Here is a 15652-nt window from a genome sequence, read left to right as displayed (position 1 = left end):
TTGCCCAAGGTATGTTTTGTCCAAATCTTATCTTCCTACTAGTTTTGGTTCATAAATGACAATTTTTCGCGCTTTTGGTTGGTTACACATTTTCATATCAGTGCAATTTTAATACATACATGCACATACCATCTGGGCATATTCCTGTAATTTTTCATGTTCGTGGCATAATCACAATAGCTACAATATTAAAAATGTCGTGGTTCAGTCTCTGAATGTCGCACAGATTCCAGATTAGTTTTAAACTGTGTAAAGTTTTCATTTTAATAATCTCTAAGTTTCATATTTTGTCAGTTCGGTACAATATTTTATAAGTCTTTTCCTTAAACATATATTTAGTCCAATTTCAAATCCACATTTTCAGTCTGGCCCACCTCCGAAGCTTGGCTGAGTCAGAGAGTCACATGGCTTGTCTTCCTGCCAGGGCAGTTGATGTCAGTCACACTTGAATTAGCATTTCCATTCAGGTCAAGGATTCCATTGGCTCTTTCCCAGAGCCACATGCCAGAGTGCCCCTCCCATTTCCTTTCACACTTGCCCGTCAGATACTCAGCAGAGCACAGGAGAAAAAGATTCCTTTGTTTAGGGAGGAGGTATGGAATGTGTTTGAAGCTCAGTGTGGGAAACCTCTTGGAAGTTTAACTGAATCAGGTTACCTTATAGTGCATTTTAACATTGTCCCTTGTGCAAAATTACAGTTACAAATTTAAAATAAGCAAACATATCTTCAATTCCAGTCTTTTTCAACATGGAAATCAATGTGTGGCACCCTATATTGCATTTGATGGAAATCGCTTCTTTGGCATATTTAGCTTTTGAGATACAGTTTCTCCTGTCAGATTAGAGATCGTCAGCGTCTGACAGAGGAGAGTAACGTTATTACACCCATTTTTGACAGATTTCTTCCCAGCAACCATCTTCAAAAGTGGGTTTTGTTATGATAACATTTACTCCTGCTGACATTATATTTATGTGGTTTCTTCAAGTAGAATGATGTTCAACACCCAACAGGAGGTTGGATCTTTTGGGTGGTTTCTGAGCCATGATTTTTGCAAATTTGACAACCTAGAAAAAACGGATTTATACACATCTCTGTGTTTCTTTTGCAATCAGCCTTGCTCTTTGAGCAGCCAAGTGATTGGTTTTGGCAGTGGTCTCCTGTGTTACCACTGACATATGCAAACGTGGATGCCGGCCTATTTTTCAGATTTTTCCTGCGCACTTCTGGATGATTTTTAGCGAGCAAAATGCTCTCCAGCAGCCATTCTGATGTTCCTGATGCAAGCAGCGCACAGGAATGTTGCAGGGCCTGGACTAGTGGGTTGAAACATCCCACAACCAAGGTCATGCAACGGATATCACTTGGCAACAAAGGTGTCCATCACTGCACCTGGGCTTAGGTTCAGATTCACTTTGGCTTCTCTTTGACAGTCTCTTGGCTTTTTCATAATGTGTTCTTTCACAGAACTCAATCCGTGGTGTCCTTTTTCTTTCACCACCTTGCTTTCACAATCTTCATAAGTGCTCATCCCTTTCTTTCCACTTCATTCACAAAGTTTCATTCTTTGCCTTAAAATGTTCAATACGTGTGTTTCACACTTGGTTTCATTTCATTTATAGGCTTCTTAAAGCCTTCCATTAGTTGGGATTCAATAATGCTTGCTAAGCTTTCCTTTAGTTCAGTATTCAATAATGCTTGTCGTATTATACAAACTCTTACTTTGGGTTCACTGTCACTTGCACACATAGTTCCGTGCAGCCGGCATCACCACATGCCCTGCGGTAGCCCCAGAAGCGCCCGGTACAAGTATTCCCTCCGATTCACTCGCTGGTCCTCGGCCGCTCCTCGGGACGTTCTCGCTCGCTCTCATCTCGGCTCTGCGTACACTTCTCTGGACATCTGCGAGCAGCGCTCGCCTGTTACGAATCCTGCTGTAGGCTGCCGGTAACTCTGCTCCTCACTCGCGGACGCTACCAGCAGCACTTGGGAGCTCCCTGTGCCCCACAGCTCTGGCTGTGGGCACCAGACAGAGGGGACCGTCAGTCTTGACCCTTTCACAGCCGCTCAGGCCCCGCTGACAGTTTCTCTTTGGCAAAAGCCAGCGTCCTGGTCTCCAGACAGAACCCTCCCTGCCACCCTCCTATGCAGGATGTCTCCCTTTTCACGCTCATCTCTCCAGGCCCGGTTTCCCCCTCCTTGCCATCGGCTCCATGAACCAGTGACATATTAGGTTGCCAGTACGAGCACTTGAGTCCAACTGCCTGACCACAATTACTGGTGTTCTTTGGACATGCCTGACCCTCACAATAGTTTTTGGGCTTCAGCCTCATCTCACTACTCAAGTGGTAGGACTGAGGGGAAATTAGAGGAAATTAATGGCAACAACCTATGAATGTGGGGGGGGTAAGATTTACGGTCACTGTGGAAAGGCGGATACCATGCCTCGCCTAAAGACATCCTCTCCCCACTCAACAAGGACCTTCCACCCAGGTGATCCTCCCTCGCATTTCCACCCCCAGGGTCAGGATCCAAGAGCGATGGCCTTTCTCTGGCCACCCGAGAAGAGGATCCAAGGCTAATAGGTGTGACAATGCCTTCAAATTTTTCACAATAGGCACCCAATTGTGGATCCCAACCCAATGAGAGCGATCTGTGGTGATGGAGAAGTTTGGTTTTGTCTCTGAAGGGGATCCCCAGCCTTCGATCCTGAGATTGGAACAAACAGTGCACTTCCATCTTCAAGTGATTCAGTACCAGTATCAAAGTAAATTGAGAGTGGTTCGCCCGATCCCAAGAGTGCAAGAAGAATCGGTGTTGCTCTCGGCCTGGTGAATGGAGTCAACTTTAAAATCCAAGACATGAGACCTAGCAAACTCGGATGCTATAAAGAATAGATTACACTCCTTGGCAGGAAGCGGCTGCCTGAATTAAGCATATCTTGAAGCCTCTCTTCCACTGTAGAAACCCTTCCTGCCTGGATAAACTGTCCCACATTGATAGATAGCCCGACAACATCTAGCAGTTGAAGGCTTGTGTCCACTGAGTGGAGGGCTGCTACAGAGAAGAAGCTTAAATCAGTCATCCTAGTAAGGGAAAATTAAGATCCCTCCCTGACAAAGGAAAGAGGTCACCACTTTCCTGACATTTGACCCTCAGTGCACTGCCGAGAGTGAACAGGAGAAATTTGAAATAAGCATAACTCCAGTTTCTGACAAATATGAACTATATGCAAGTTGGAACCCCTGGTGGGGATGTGCAAGTGTTCTGAAGGGCTATACTACAAAGCCAGTCACCTACCCCAGAATTTTCAATAACAATTATGAATTTCTCGCAAGGCAGAAACTTGAACTATGCGAAGGCATAAGAGTAGCATGGTCTGTATTTCTCCTTGCACATTTAATCAAAGGTTGTTGGGGAAGGGGATGGGGAGGCAGACTCCTTGACTAATGGCCACAAAGGATTGCAAACCAAGTCATGTGGCCATCCCCTGCAGCGGTGTGCAACATAGGGTTATAAACTGGGTATATCTGTTGAGGCAGAGGATGGAAGAAAGCACCCTTTCATGCTGCATTGGTTGCTCAATTGAGAAACTGAAGAGTCTTTGCATTCCCTACTGTCCTGGTTCATGTAGTCATGGCGTCCAAAGGTTTGCCCATAATGGGAGATGTTGGCAGAGAGACTTCACAGTCAAGAGACTTGCCTTTCTGAACGTCATGGTTTGAAGAAGCAGAAAAGTTGTGGCCCATTGAATAGGAGGCATCTCACCCTTTCCAATATAGAGTTGTTTGGTGCTCCGCAACCAACAAGCAGTCCTAATGGAGACTGCACACCTGATCGGCTGCTCCCCCCAGCACTCCCTCTCCAACATGTCCAGCGACAAGGAGGTATCTTTGCCAATCCCACCCATGCACTGCTCTTTGTTGTTTGCTGGAAGAAATTCTGCAAATTCAGTCATTTCTTTCTAGAAGTTAAGGGTGCATGCCATGGGATCACATACACATCTGTGTGCCTGAGATGCAATGCACGATTCAGGTACTCCATTCCAAGCGCCGAAGAAAAAAAAAAGGAGGACGAAAAAGCAGCAAATAAGGTCAAAAGGAGCAAATGACTAGCCTCTCAACCGTAGTAGCGCAGCAGAAACCAGTGTTAATTGAGCAGGTGGGTTTGGACCGAGGCAAAGCATGCCGTCCAAGTGCTTATTTGTCTGGGTTACAGTGTGGTGCAGAGTCAACATCTTTTTTGCCCGCTTCAATACATCCTTCTATATGAGCATACTAGTGGGTTTCGATTAGAGTACCGCTGCAAGCACACCAGTTTGTTCTGATGTTGCCTCATGAACCTTTAGGCCCAACAACTCAATCCCCAAGAACCTTGTGGAGTGCTTTAACTTTCGAAAGGAGAGCTCTCCTCCTCGAACCCCATACCCTCCCGCCCCCTCAACAACTGGTACTTGTGAAAGCAAATCTAAATCTGATACTGATGGTTGGCCAGACCCTGAAATTCCTACTAATTTTGGAAGTGGCAGAAGTGTTGGGCCCATGGAGAGTGGGCAGGTCTAAATGTTGACACCAGGAAAGGATGATTATGTACCTTCAAAAGAGCAGTGCCGATGGGGTCATGGTGTGGCCTTTACCGGGTGTGGCCTGTACCAAACCCTGAGGAGAGGGTGTCAGATTAAGTAATTGGAGAGAGAGTTTCTGGTTTCACAAGTGATGGTTGCGGCATCACCTGCATGTTGGTTCCTGTAAAAAGCTCTTCATCACAATACTGGGGATAGACTCAATAAGCACGATATGCGTGTAGCATGAGGCTTTAGGCTTCAGTCTGTTCTTATACCAAGCCTTGAGAGTTTCATGCTGAATTGAGGAGTACTATGGGTCCATCTCTGTACTCTTAATATTGTACTCTTGAGCCAAGACCAGCTCTAAAAGCACCTGCCAAGTGAACTTCCATTTGTGACGTGGACCAAGGTTCGCAGAAAAATTAGCTTTGGGTAGTCTTCTGACTCTTGGCAGGAAGGAGCTTTCCCTAGAACTACTCAAGGCTGATTTTTCTTCTACTTGTCCGACCATTCCTTGCCACCATCACACCCCTATCCTAATGCTCATGGTGGTTTGGTTCAGCCATTTTTCACCTCAGATGTGAAGGAAAGGTTTGTGGCAAGACCAGAGTGGCTTTGGAGCGGTGCAAGACCAATTCCTCTTTCCTCTGTAGTACAACTGATTAGTTAGGCACATGATTTCTGTGGTATGATCCAATGTAGTAGTTGAAGCCTTCCTGGCATCCAGAACAGCATCACAACTCTGTCTGAGGACCAATTTTAGAACGCTGCACCTCTAAATATGCAGGATTAGGTGTGGCAAGTCAATCTGCATGCATTTGGCTTAATGGGCACTTCAGGTGTGGTCCAGTAAAGGACAGATGAGCTGGCCAACTTCCTGGTTCCAATACATCAAAATGTGACCCCACATGCCAAAATGCTTGTGAAAAAGCATTTAATAAACAGACTTGTTTCTGGCAAAAATCTTAAACTTCTGGAACAGCTCCTCTCAGAGCCCTCTGGGTAATGGAGACAACGAAGTTGTTTCAAAAGTAGTCTGGTCTGAGGAACTCTAAGCAGAGTATGTGAGCAAAAGGCTTCAAAGCGGACACTTCCTACATTCCAGAGTATGGGTCATATAAAAGCAAGGCACCAAAAAAGTAAGAATGTAGTTGTGCAGCTGCCGCAAAATATGCAGGTCTTCTCCACACACGGAAAAGGATGGTTAGTTGGACCAAGATTACATGTGAGTGAGGTGCGGCTGGGGCTTGGCACCAGTTTTTGTACAGTTAATGCTGCGTTGCATTATGTTCTAACCCAGTCTCAGAGGGAAAGATTATGCCATAGGCATTGAGGAAAGGGACAGGACAAAGGAGTACTAGAAAATGCTAGCAGACCACAAAAATAAAACTCCTTCAGAAGCCAGTTGAATCACAGTTTTGCAATCTACACAATTCTTTATACTCCCCTCTACTAGCCCCTGCACCCCAACATTACAAACCTAATCATTATCACAGGTCTTACTCTGCCATTATCTTCATAATCTGAACCCCTCAGTTTGGGAGAACTGGACGGATAGAGCATTACGCTGAAATTATTTGATACATCAGGGTTGTGTAAGAAGTACAACTATTATAACATGAAGTAAGAAGGGTAACCCGTGAGGTAGACCAAGGAGTGAAGCAGGCTACAAACCAGCTGCAATTAATTTCTTGAGATGGAGCAGGTTACTAAAAGCGAGGACGACTAGGGCTCCTTAACAAAATGTACACGTGGGTGGTGGTAAGCTGAGACAGTTACTCCCCTGGTTTTGACTTTACCGTTATTGAAAAATAAAAGCACGCATTACTTCTTGTTTTCAATACTTCTAGTAAGTAGACAGTTTTCGAAATGAACCATTTATACATCACAACTCTTGTGATTTCTAGAATGGATTTGTGCATGTTCTACCATCATGAGGAGATCCCATCTTCCAGCAAATTCTTTCACGGTCTATTTTGTTTTGATGGTGAAGGCTGTAATGTGGCCCTGTATTTGGGCCCTCAGCTTCACATGAAAGAATAACAATCCGACATCCACTGGATTACAGGTTATCCATTATCAATCTATATTGTAGGTTGTTAGTCTACCTTTTATTCTCCCATTAAGCTCTACTTCCATCCCAAACCTTTTTTTGTCGGTTTTTCTACCTAAAATGGGCTGTAGAGAACATGGTTATGCAATGCTGACATTTTAATCCATAGTTCCAATTTAGGTTCAGGTTCATCCCTGTAAGTTGAAAGGGTTGGTTTGCTTGCTGTTCACTACTAATGGTCCTTTTCTTTGTAAACGGAAGCATTCCTCAGTATGTCTTTTTTGCTTACTGTACTATATGGACTATTTTTTTAATTATAATTCATTGAATCTGGAAATATCGATATAAAAGTCCGCACGGAATATTCTTATGAAAGGTCTAGAATGTAACAAGAATGACATCACTACCCTTATTACTGTAGAGTTGACACAACCAAAGGGCTGCTGCCAGAACCAGCATACTTTGTGAAAGGCAGCTCTAGGCAGAACTCCAAATGCTACTAACACCCAACTAAAGCCAGGTCAAGTGTTTCAGATTCCTTTCTCTTAAATTAATTTTCTGAAGTCACTGCCATTTTTTGATAAACATGCATTTAAATAGTAAAATGGTGGGCTTTAGCATAGGAGAGCAAGAATCCAATTTGTATGATGCAACATATTCTAAGCTACAGAGCCGGCCTCACAATAGATGTTGCATTCAATTCCTTAAAGTGTTTGTTTCTAACAAATGACAAGTCTTATGTTACTATGTTTTCTTCCAGCTCACGAGTTCCTACACGTATTCAACATGTCTTAGGAGGATATGTCAGGGGCAACCCGCTCGCCTTGGAAACAAGATGGCGCGGAGCAACACAGGTTCGATCCCCAGGTCCATGCTTAGAAACCTCTGGGTATTAAGCATGTTATAAATAACCAATTATAATTATAAACATTTGAATATGTCTTGAATTACAATGATTAAGAGGCAAAGTTTTAAAAGGAGAATAGTGAACTGCATTATAAGGAATAAAGCCCCATGCTGTACATTAGAAGGATATTGCAGTTCACCTTAGAGTTCTGTGACATCAAAGGAACTCTGCCTACTTTCTGCCTCATTCCTCCATTTGGTCACAGAACTCCTCAGTGACCTGCAATAGCCTTAAAATGTTACAGTAGGGGGTACTTTATCCCTCCAATTAGAGCGGAGTGCAATACACAGAAAAATTAAGAACACAGTCAAAAATATGAGTATTATCCCAACCTTCCGTTAGCCGTCGGCTTGAAAAAGGTTCACAGGAAATAATAAAACCAGTTTGCAAACAAAATAGTAGTAGAATAACTATTTCGTCCTGGAGCCATAAAAGCTTTCACACCAAAAATAAAAACAAACTGCACAAATATGAACCGTTACATATACAACGCTCAATACGGAATGTAAGGAAGGCATGGTATCAACAGTAAGACAGACACAAGTGACCACAGTTCAAGGGTATTTATTGAACTTCAAGAAGGGTGTCATAAATGCCCATCCAATCCTAAATCTACAGATGGGAGCAAGCTACGAACCATTAAATAATAATAATGCAGTCCTAGTGGAGTCTTGTCAAAATACAAACGGCCTATAATAAAACTAAAAAAAAAAATGTAAAAAAATAAAAACGTAAAAAAAAAAAAAACACAACCACAATTACCAATCCTTACATTAAATACACATAGTGTGGGGGTAGCGTTTATGAAAAAGAAAGAAGTGTTCACAAACATGATAGGTCAGGATGTTCGGCCCGATGGCCTCCCTTCCCACATTTTCAGCACGGGACAAGGCGGTCCACTCGAGCATAGCATATTTTCTGGCTTCTTCGGCACAAGGATACAGATCAAGTACCAGCATCAGGGCCTTCTATACCCAAGTCTCTTTATTTATCAAAGTCTCTTGATTCAGAGGGCCTGATGTACCAAAAGAAACGAAAAGTTCCTTTCCTCTTACAAGTACTCAATTCAGGTGATTCACTCTTCATCCTGGATCCCCTACAGTGGTGATCAGATCCCTTTTACACAACGATCGCTACTTTGGATCTCCCTCTTCTGAGCTCAAATAATATTCTCTCTCAGGTGACTTATGGTTCACCCCGGACACCCCTCAGCCAGGCTCAGATCCTTCTCTTACACTATTAGTCTCCCTCAGCTGGCCTTGGACCAATTTCAGTTTGTATTAACTATCGAAGACTTTTGAATGTGCACAGGGTTTGGCTTGACACGCTGCAGGACCACTTTGATTTCACAATTTCTTTTTATGTTTGACACCTCTCAGTTGAAAGCCTAACAGACCTCCGAATGAGCCCCCACATGGTGCCAGATCACTCTGTATACGGTATCTAGCTTGGCTACAAAAGTTCAGTCACTGCTTTGGTGTTCAATTATATTTGCGTCACTCGTTACATACTCTTCGCACACTATTCTCTTCAGTTATCTCCATACAATGTTGCCGCTTGCAACCTTGGTTCTAACACAGACCCGTCTGCCATCAGTTCCTCCGACGGACCATTTGTGCAGACTTTATTGGTGCGGCTTTGTTGTTTGGATGCAAGGACAGTACATCGGCGGCAAACGCACCTCCCCACCATGGCTATCGACGCAGGAGGGCCCCAGGTCCCTCGGACACACAATGCAGGATTCTTTAGCTTTAATTCCAGGTCTTATGTTTCTTATTCTCGAAAGCTCGTGAAAGTAACATTTTTTCTATGAAAAGGTCAAGAGCACTTCCCTCCTTGTAACCCTCTCTGGTCTTGCCGTCTTCCTCATATTAAACGGCCATGTTGGATCTGCTGCTTCCTCGTGTGCTTTGCCTTCCTCAGAGTGTGTTTTGTGCTCCGCCTTTTATCTGTGTGGGGAAGTGTAATCGAAGTCAGGTGTGTGTAATGATCAGTAATTGCCTGACTCTGCCTGGGTATACGGCTCGGCTGTTAGTCTGTTTCGTCTCACAGTGAGCTGTCTGTGAGAAAGTGTTCATGTTGGGAAGGGTGTTTGGGGTGTTTGGGGTGGTTGGGGGGGGTGTTTGGGGTTTGAGTTCCTAAGTATTCTGGGGAAAAGGTGTTCCAGGGAAGGGGCTACCACGTCTCACCATCCGGTGTCCCACTTCCTCAAGACTCCCCCCACATCCAGACGATCTTCCCACACTGGTCCACCCCCTGGAACTGTATCAAAAAGCGATGGCTATGTACTGGCCACCAGGATGACAGATTCCTGGGGATTAGCGGGTAAGACATCTTCAGGTTTCTCACAGGAAGCAGCATTGAATAGGCAATGATCTAAATGAATCTCCATTATGGGGCATAGATGACTAAGTTCATGAAAAGAAATGGCTTAATAAAAGGGCATGGTGATGACATGACACTGTTAGTGGACCATAAGCATTGGGATTATATGCCGATATCAACTAAGGGCCTGTTCCCCAGCGGGACGGCATTCGCTCCCGAGAGCGCAGTCCTCTGGGTTGTATTTTCACCAGGCTGCTGGCTATTTGGCGGTGCTTGGCATCTCTTGTTGAAATTCACCAAGCTCACAACTGTAGCCCGGTCTCTGAAGTCAATTCTAATGGTGCCAAATGTACTTCTATGGCAATGAGTCCGATTACAGCACAGAATTTGCTCCTACATGATAAATAGACAGCCCCTCACCACTCAAATGCAGTGAATGCACTTTTAAAAAGTGCTTTGCTAGGCTCCTGACAGTTTTGGGACACTGTGGAGATAAAGTGACCCTCCTCCCCTGCCGACCATAGGGTTGTTCTTATTAATATTTGCCCTGTGAACTACAGCGGGCTTAGTACCAGGAATTAGAGGGGGGGGGTGAAATCTGCAGGGTGTGGGGTACGCGCTTGTGAGTGGTTCTACTGTGAACAAGGTTTGCTAGAGGTACTTTAGACAGTGCCTCATCTCCCACTGATATAGGCGAAGGGCGGGTACTTATTTCAGCCCCAGCATTGAAACCTCTGCCTGTCTTTTTACATGATATCCCAGTGTAGTAGAAATACAATGTATTAATGTGAAAAGGCATTCCAGACTGAGAAAAAAAAAAAGGTTAAATAAAAAAAAAATGGTTGTCATATAGCTTTGTAATGACATGCCGAGTAGTCTTACCTTAATTGTAACATTCCCTTTAGTTATTTTTCTCATGTTAAAGCCAACAGTCGGAATCATGTCCTCCGTGAACTGCCCAGACTACAAATAAAAACAAAAATGAAAATTACCACACGAGATGTACATCATGGTATTAAAACAGTTAACCATGAACTATGTATAAAATACTTCGATTTTGAAAAGGTTTTATATGGTATATAGTACTACAAATTATTGATTTTCTCACACCACATAATACAATTTTTTACGAGTGTCAGAGACCAGATCTACTGTTGATCCATTTGAAAATCTCAGCAGCTGATCCACTTAGGTAAGCCCCGTACAGCTCAAGGAATCTTCAGTCTAGTACTGCTAATAAAAAAGGTATGAAAAGGAAAGTACATTCTACAGAACTGTTAGGCGATCCTCTGCACACCAGGCCACTACACATCAGAACACTGCTCACATTCCCCCAGCATCCCCTCCCAAGCTTCGAGGCTCAAGTGATCCGGTGAACCCACAGAACCGAAAACTCCGTACCAGTATTAGTGTACGGGCTCGATTACAACCCTTTCTGCATTGGCAATTGCCTTGGAGAATATATAGCAGAAGGGGCGGCGTTTCGTCTTCACGTCGGTCATGTGATACACTGTGGCGTTCCTCACGTGATCTTGGTGGACGTCACGTGACCCAGAGAAGTCACATGACCCAGGGACGCTCAGTATAAAGGTCTGAGAGACAGAACGCTCATTGCTTCTCAGCTGGCTTCAGACCCTGTTTGGCGTTACTACTTGCTCCTTGTTATCTTGATCACGGAACTCTACCTCGGACGCCCTCGGACACCCCTTTGTACCTTTGCTTGGAACTGTTGACCTGTTGCCGGATTTTTGGACTTCACCTCGACTTGTCTTTGGATCATCCCTGGTTACCTTGCTGAACTTCTACGCCCTTTCCCTTCTTGGGATTCAAGTCAAGCCCTCTCTCCTACAGGTGGCTAACCCTTCATCCACGCTAACCTGCGGTTCTACCATTCCAGGGACCGCCGCATCATCTGAGTCTCGAACCTCTCTACTAGGTTACCTGGGTCTCCCTTACACCAGATAGGTAAGACACTTTAGATCCTTTTGTTTATCTGACTGTATTGCGATTGCCTGGTACTTAACCTCGTTCCTTCTTGACAGCAGCATCGGTGTTCCAGAGGCTCCGTGGATCTGGGAAGACATCTCCCACCTGTGGCCTCAAAGGTCGCACAGCGGGTTTCTATTTAGTTCCCCTGTGCGTCACTTGGGGACAGAGGTCTCATCGGTCTACACGACACTCAAGTCAGAACAGACTGAGAAGCCGTTTAGTCGTGTTTGACGATGCAGGGATCCACGGAAGAACCCATAGCTGCTTTAGTTCAGGCAATTACAGTATTAAGGGCAGATATGGCAGCCGCGAACACAGTGATCCACCAAAGGTTGGATTCCATACAGAGTGTTCAGCATTCCCTTCCTGCAGACCCTGAGTTTGGAGATGCCAGCTCCTCTACACCCCCTCCCTTGGCTGCTTCTACAGTCCCAAATCCAATGATCCTCCCAACTCCTTCCCCCCTGGCTGCTCCGGAACGCTATCAAGGTGACCCCAAGAAATTCAGAACCTTTGTTAATCAGTGCAAGTTACATTTCTTATGCAGACCTTTGGCTTTTCCTACTTCCACTACTAAAGCCGCCTTCGCCCTCTCCCATTTAGCCGGAACGGCTGCCGCGTGGGCTAATCCCCTGCTAGAGAATAATAGCCCAGTCCTTTATGACTTTGATTTGTTGGTTCTAGAAATGTCTCGAGTATTCGATACCCGACACAAGGCACAGTCTAGGGATTTGGAGTTGTTAGAACTGATTCAGGGTAGAAGGACTTTGATAGAATACATCACCCGGTTCAATCAACTAGTTGCAGAAACATCATGGCCAGAAAACAAGCGGGCGGTGGTCTTTTATAGGGGGTTGAATAACACCATGAAAGATGCTTTAGCAGTGATCCCTTCTATGCCTACTCAGTGTCAGGAATTGGTTGATCTCGTCTTGCAGGTAGATGCACGACGATCGGAGCGTAGAGCTGAATTGGGGGCCTCTTCCCCTCCTACTCTTGCTAGTACTCCTGCTTCCAGTACTGAAGAACCTATGCAAGTGGGAGGGTTACGTAGTCCTATTACAACATCTGAGAGGGAACGTAGAAGGGTGGATAATGCATGCTTTTATTGTGGCACCACTGGACATTTCGTGAAAGAGTGTCCTCGACGGCCCAAGAAGAGTCAGGTTTTTCGGATGGCTCGACCTTAGAACCGGAGAACAGGTCGAGTGTTCCGTCTTCTTCTCCGGGTACCCTTCTTGCCTTTACTCGTGTTCAACCCATCTCTGTAAAGGCTACTCTATGTCCATCTACAGGCCTTCTTCATGCAGTCAATATCATTATTGATTCAGGTGCCACTGGTAATTACATAGATATTGATTTGGCCCATTCCCTCAACCTACCTTTAGTGGTAAAAACACGACCGGAACATGTCCAAGCCGTAGACGGCTCTGCATTAGTTTCTGGTCCTGTTAGACACCAAACTGCACCCCTCTTGTTGAGCATACAAGAAATACACACAGAAACCTTAAGTTTTGATTTGATCACCACACCTCAATTCGGTATCATACTAGGGATTCCATGGTTACGTGAACACAATCCGCTGATCAATTGGCAGTCAGGCACTGTACTCTTTGAGTCCGAAATCTGTCAGAATTATTGTCTCCCGGTCCATCAAGCCCCTGACACACCTTCTCGGGCCTTGGGAGCCTTAGCTCAACTCACACTGACTGTTGACGATCCAGAGGTTGTGCATTCACATACTGTTGGGGGGTTGGTATCTGGGATTCCGCCAGAGTACAGAGATTTCGAATCAGTTTTCGATCGGGGCTCGTCAGAGGTACTTCCTCCACATAGAACATATGACTGCCCAATCGACTTGCTTCCTGATTCCACTATTCCTTCGGGCAGGATCTATTCTTTGTCCCCTTCGGAGGAACTGGCGTTGAAAGAGTATGTACAGAACGCCCTACGTTTAGGACATATCCGCCCCTCCACTTCACCAGCGGCAAGTCCTATCTTCTTTGTACCCAAGAAGGAGGGGGATTTACGTCCTTGTGTGGATTATCGGCGTCTTAACGCTATCACTAAAAAGGATAGATATCCCATCCCGTTAATCACTCCACTTCTAGATCATTTAACACATGCTTCCATTTTCACCAAACTTGATCTACGCGGCGCATACAATTTGGTACGCGTTCGCGAGGGAGACGAGTGGAAAACTGCTTTCTGTACTCGTTATGGCCTGTACGAATAACTAGTCATGCCCTTTGGCCTATGTAACGCCCCGGCCACATTCCAACGTTTCATGAATGATATATTCAGGGATATTCTGGATGTTTACATGGTTGTGTACTTGGACGACATCTTAATCTTCTCTCGTGATCTTGATGACCATGTAAAGCATGTCCGAGAAGTCTTAACCCCTTTAAGAGAACATTCCTTATTTGCCAAACCTGAGAAATGTCAGTTCCATAAAACTACTGTTGAGTTTTTGGGTTTCCACATCACCCCTGGGGCGTTATCCATGAACGAATCTAAGGTCAAAGCAGTATTAGATTGGCCCGTACCTCAAACACTCAAGTCCTTGCAGGCCTTTTTAGGATTCGCCAACTTTTATAGACGTTTCATTTCTTCCTTTTCCACAATTGTAGCCCCGCTCACGGCCCTGACTAGTCCTCAAGTACCATATCAGTGGCAGAGAGAACAGCAGGAGGCTTTTGAGGCTTTGAAAACCGCCTTTACTACCGCACCGGTACTCCAACACCCCAATCCTGAACTTCCGTTCATAGTTGAGGCGGATGCCTCTTCCTTTGCCCTCGGTGCGGTACTGTCACATACATGTCCTAATACAGGCAAATTACATCCAGTGGCATACCATTCCCGTAAGTTTTCCAGTACTGAGTCTCATTATACCGTTACGGAGAAAGAACTCTTGGCTGTCATGGATGCTTTCCGTGTCTGGCGTCATCATCTTCTGGGGGCTAAACATCCCATCACAGTATACTCAGATCATCGGAATCTACAGGATCTGGCTTCTCTGAAATGCATTAATAGCAGACAGGTCCGATGGCATCTTTTCTTTTCCTCTTTTGATTTTCATATTATGCACCGTCCTGGCACTTCACATGGGAAGGCTGATGCCTTGTCACGTTCCCCGGGGGGGGGGGGTCCAGTTGCCTACATTCCCCGACACTGTTCTCGGTAAGAGTCATGTGATTTGTCTTTGTACACCCTCATTGTCACTATTAGACTTGGTCCGATCCTGGACTAGCAATCATTCTGACCAGTTGCGAGAATGGGATCCAGTGTATTCTGATGGATTACCTTTCGTACATGAACGCCTGTTCCTTCCCACACCTGACACACGTAATCTGGCCCTTGAGTGGTCTCATGACGCTCCCTTTAATGCCCATCCCGGACAAGAGCGCACTTTAGATCTTCTCAAGCGTTGGTGTTGGTGGCCTTCTATGAAGCGCGATGTAGAGTGTTATGTCAGATCATGCGCAGTATGTGCTCAGGCTAAACATCAAAGGGGTCGACCGGTTGGGTTGCTACTTCCGCTTCCGGTACCTCCCAGGCCCTGGCATACATTGACGATGGATTTCGTTACCGATCTCCCCAAGTCGAAAGGCTTTGATTCCATCTGGGTAGTGGTGGACACGTTCACAAAAATGGCCCGTTTTGTTCCTTGTAAAGGCATCCCTTCGGCCCCTGTCTTGGCGGACTTGTTTTTTGAACATGTGTTCATGCTATTCGGCCTCCCTTCGGTCATTATATCCGATCGAGGTTCACAGTTCACCTCTCGGTTTTGGAGATCCCTGACGAAGCTATTGG

The 15652-nt window shown here is 45.2% G+C and overlaps 1 protein-coding gene across 1 annotated transcript in view; it reads right to left on the bottom strand.

Annotated features, from left to right (window-relative positions):
* LOC138513330 (ADP-ribosylation factor-like protein 8B-A) overlaps positions 1–15652 on the bottom strand; it is a 222098-nt gene that overhangs the window by 172058 nt on the left and 34388 nt on the right. Inside the window, exon 2 of the mRNA XM_069628077.1 lies at positions 10730–10810. Coding sequence (XP_069484178.1) covers positions 10730–10810 — 81 coding nt within the window. The remainder of the gene's footprint in view (positions 1–10729; positions 10811–15652) is intronic.

This window comes from Ambystoma mexicanum, chromosome 12, assembly GCF_040938575.1.
Source record: "Ambystoma mexicanum isolate Mex_15411 chromosome 12, UKY_AmexF1_1, whole genome shotgun sequence".
Lineage (NCBI taxonomy): Eukaryota > Metazoa > Chordata > Amphibia > Caudata > Ambystomatidae > Ambystoma > Ambystoma mexicanum.
The sequence above is the reverse complement of the archived record's forward strand: the minus strand, read 5'-3'. Positions and strand labels throughout refer to the sequence as shown.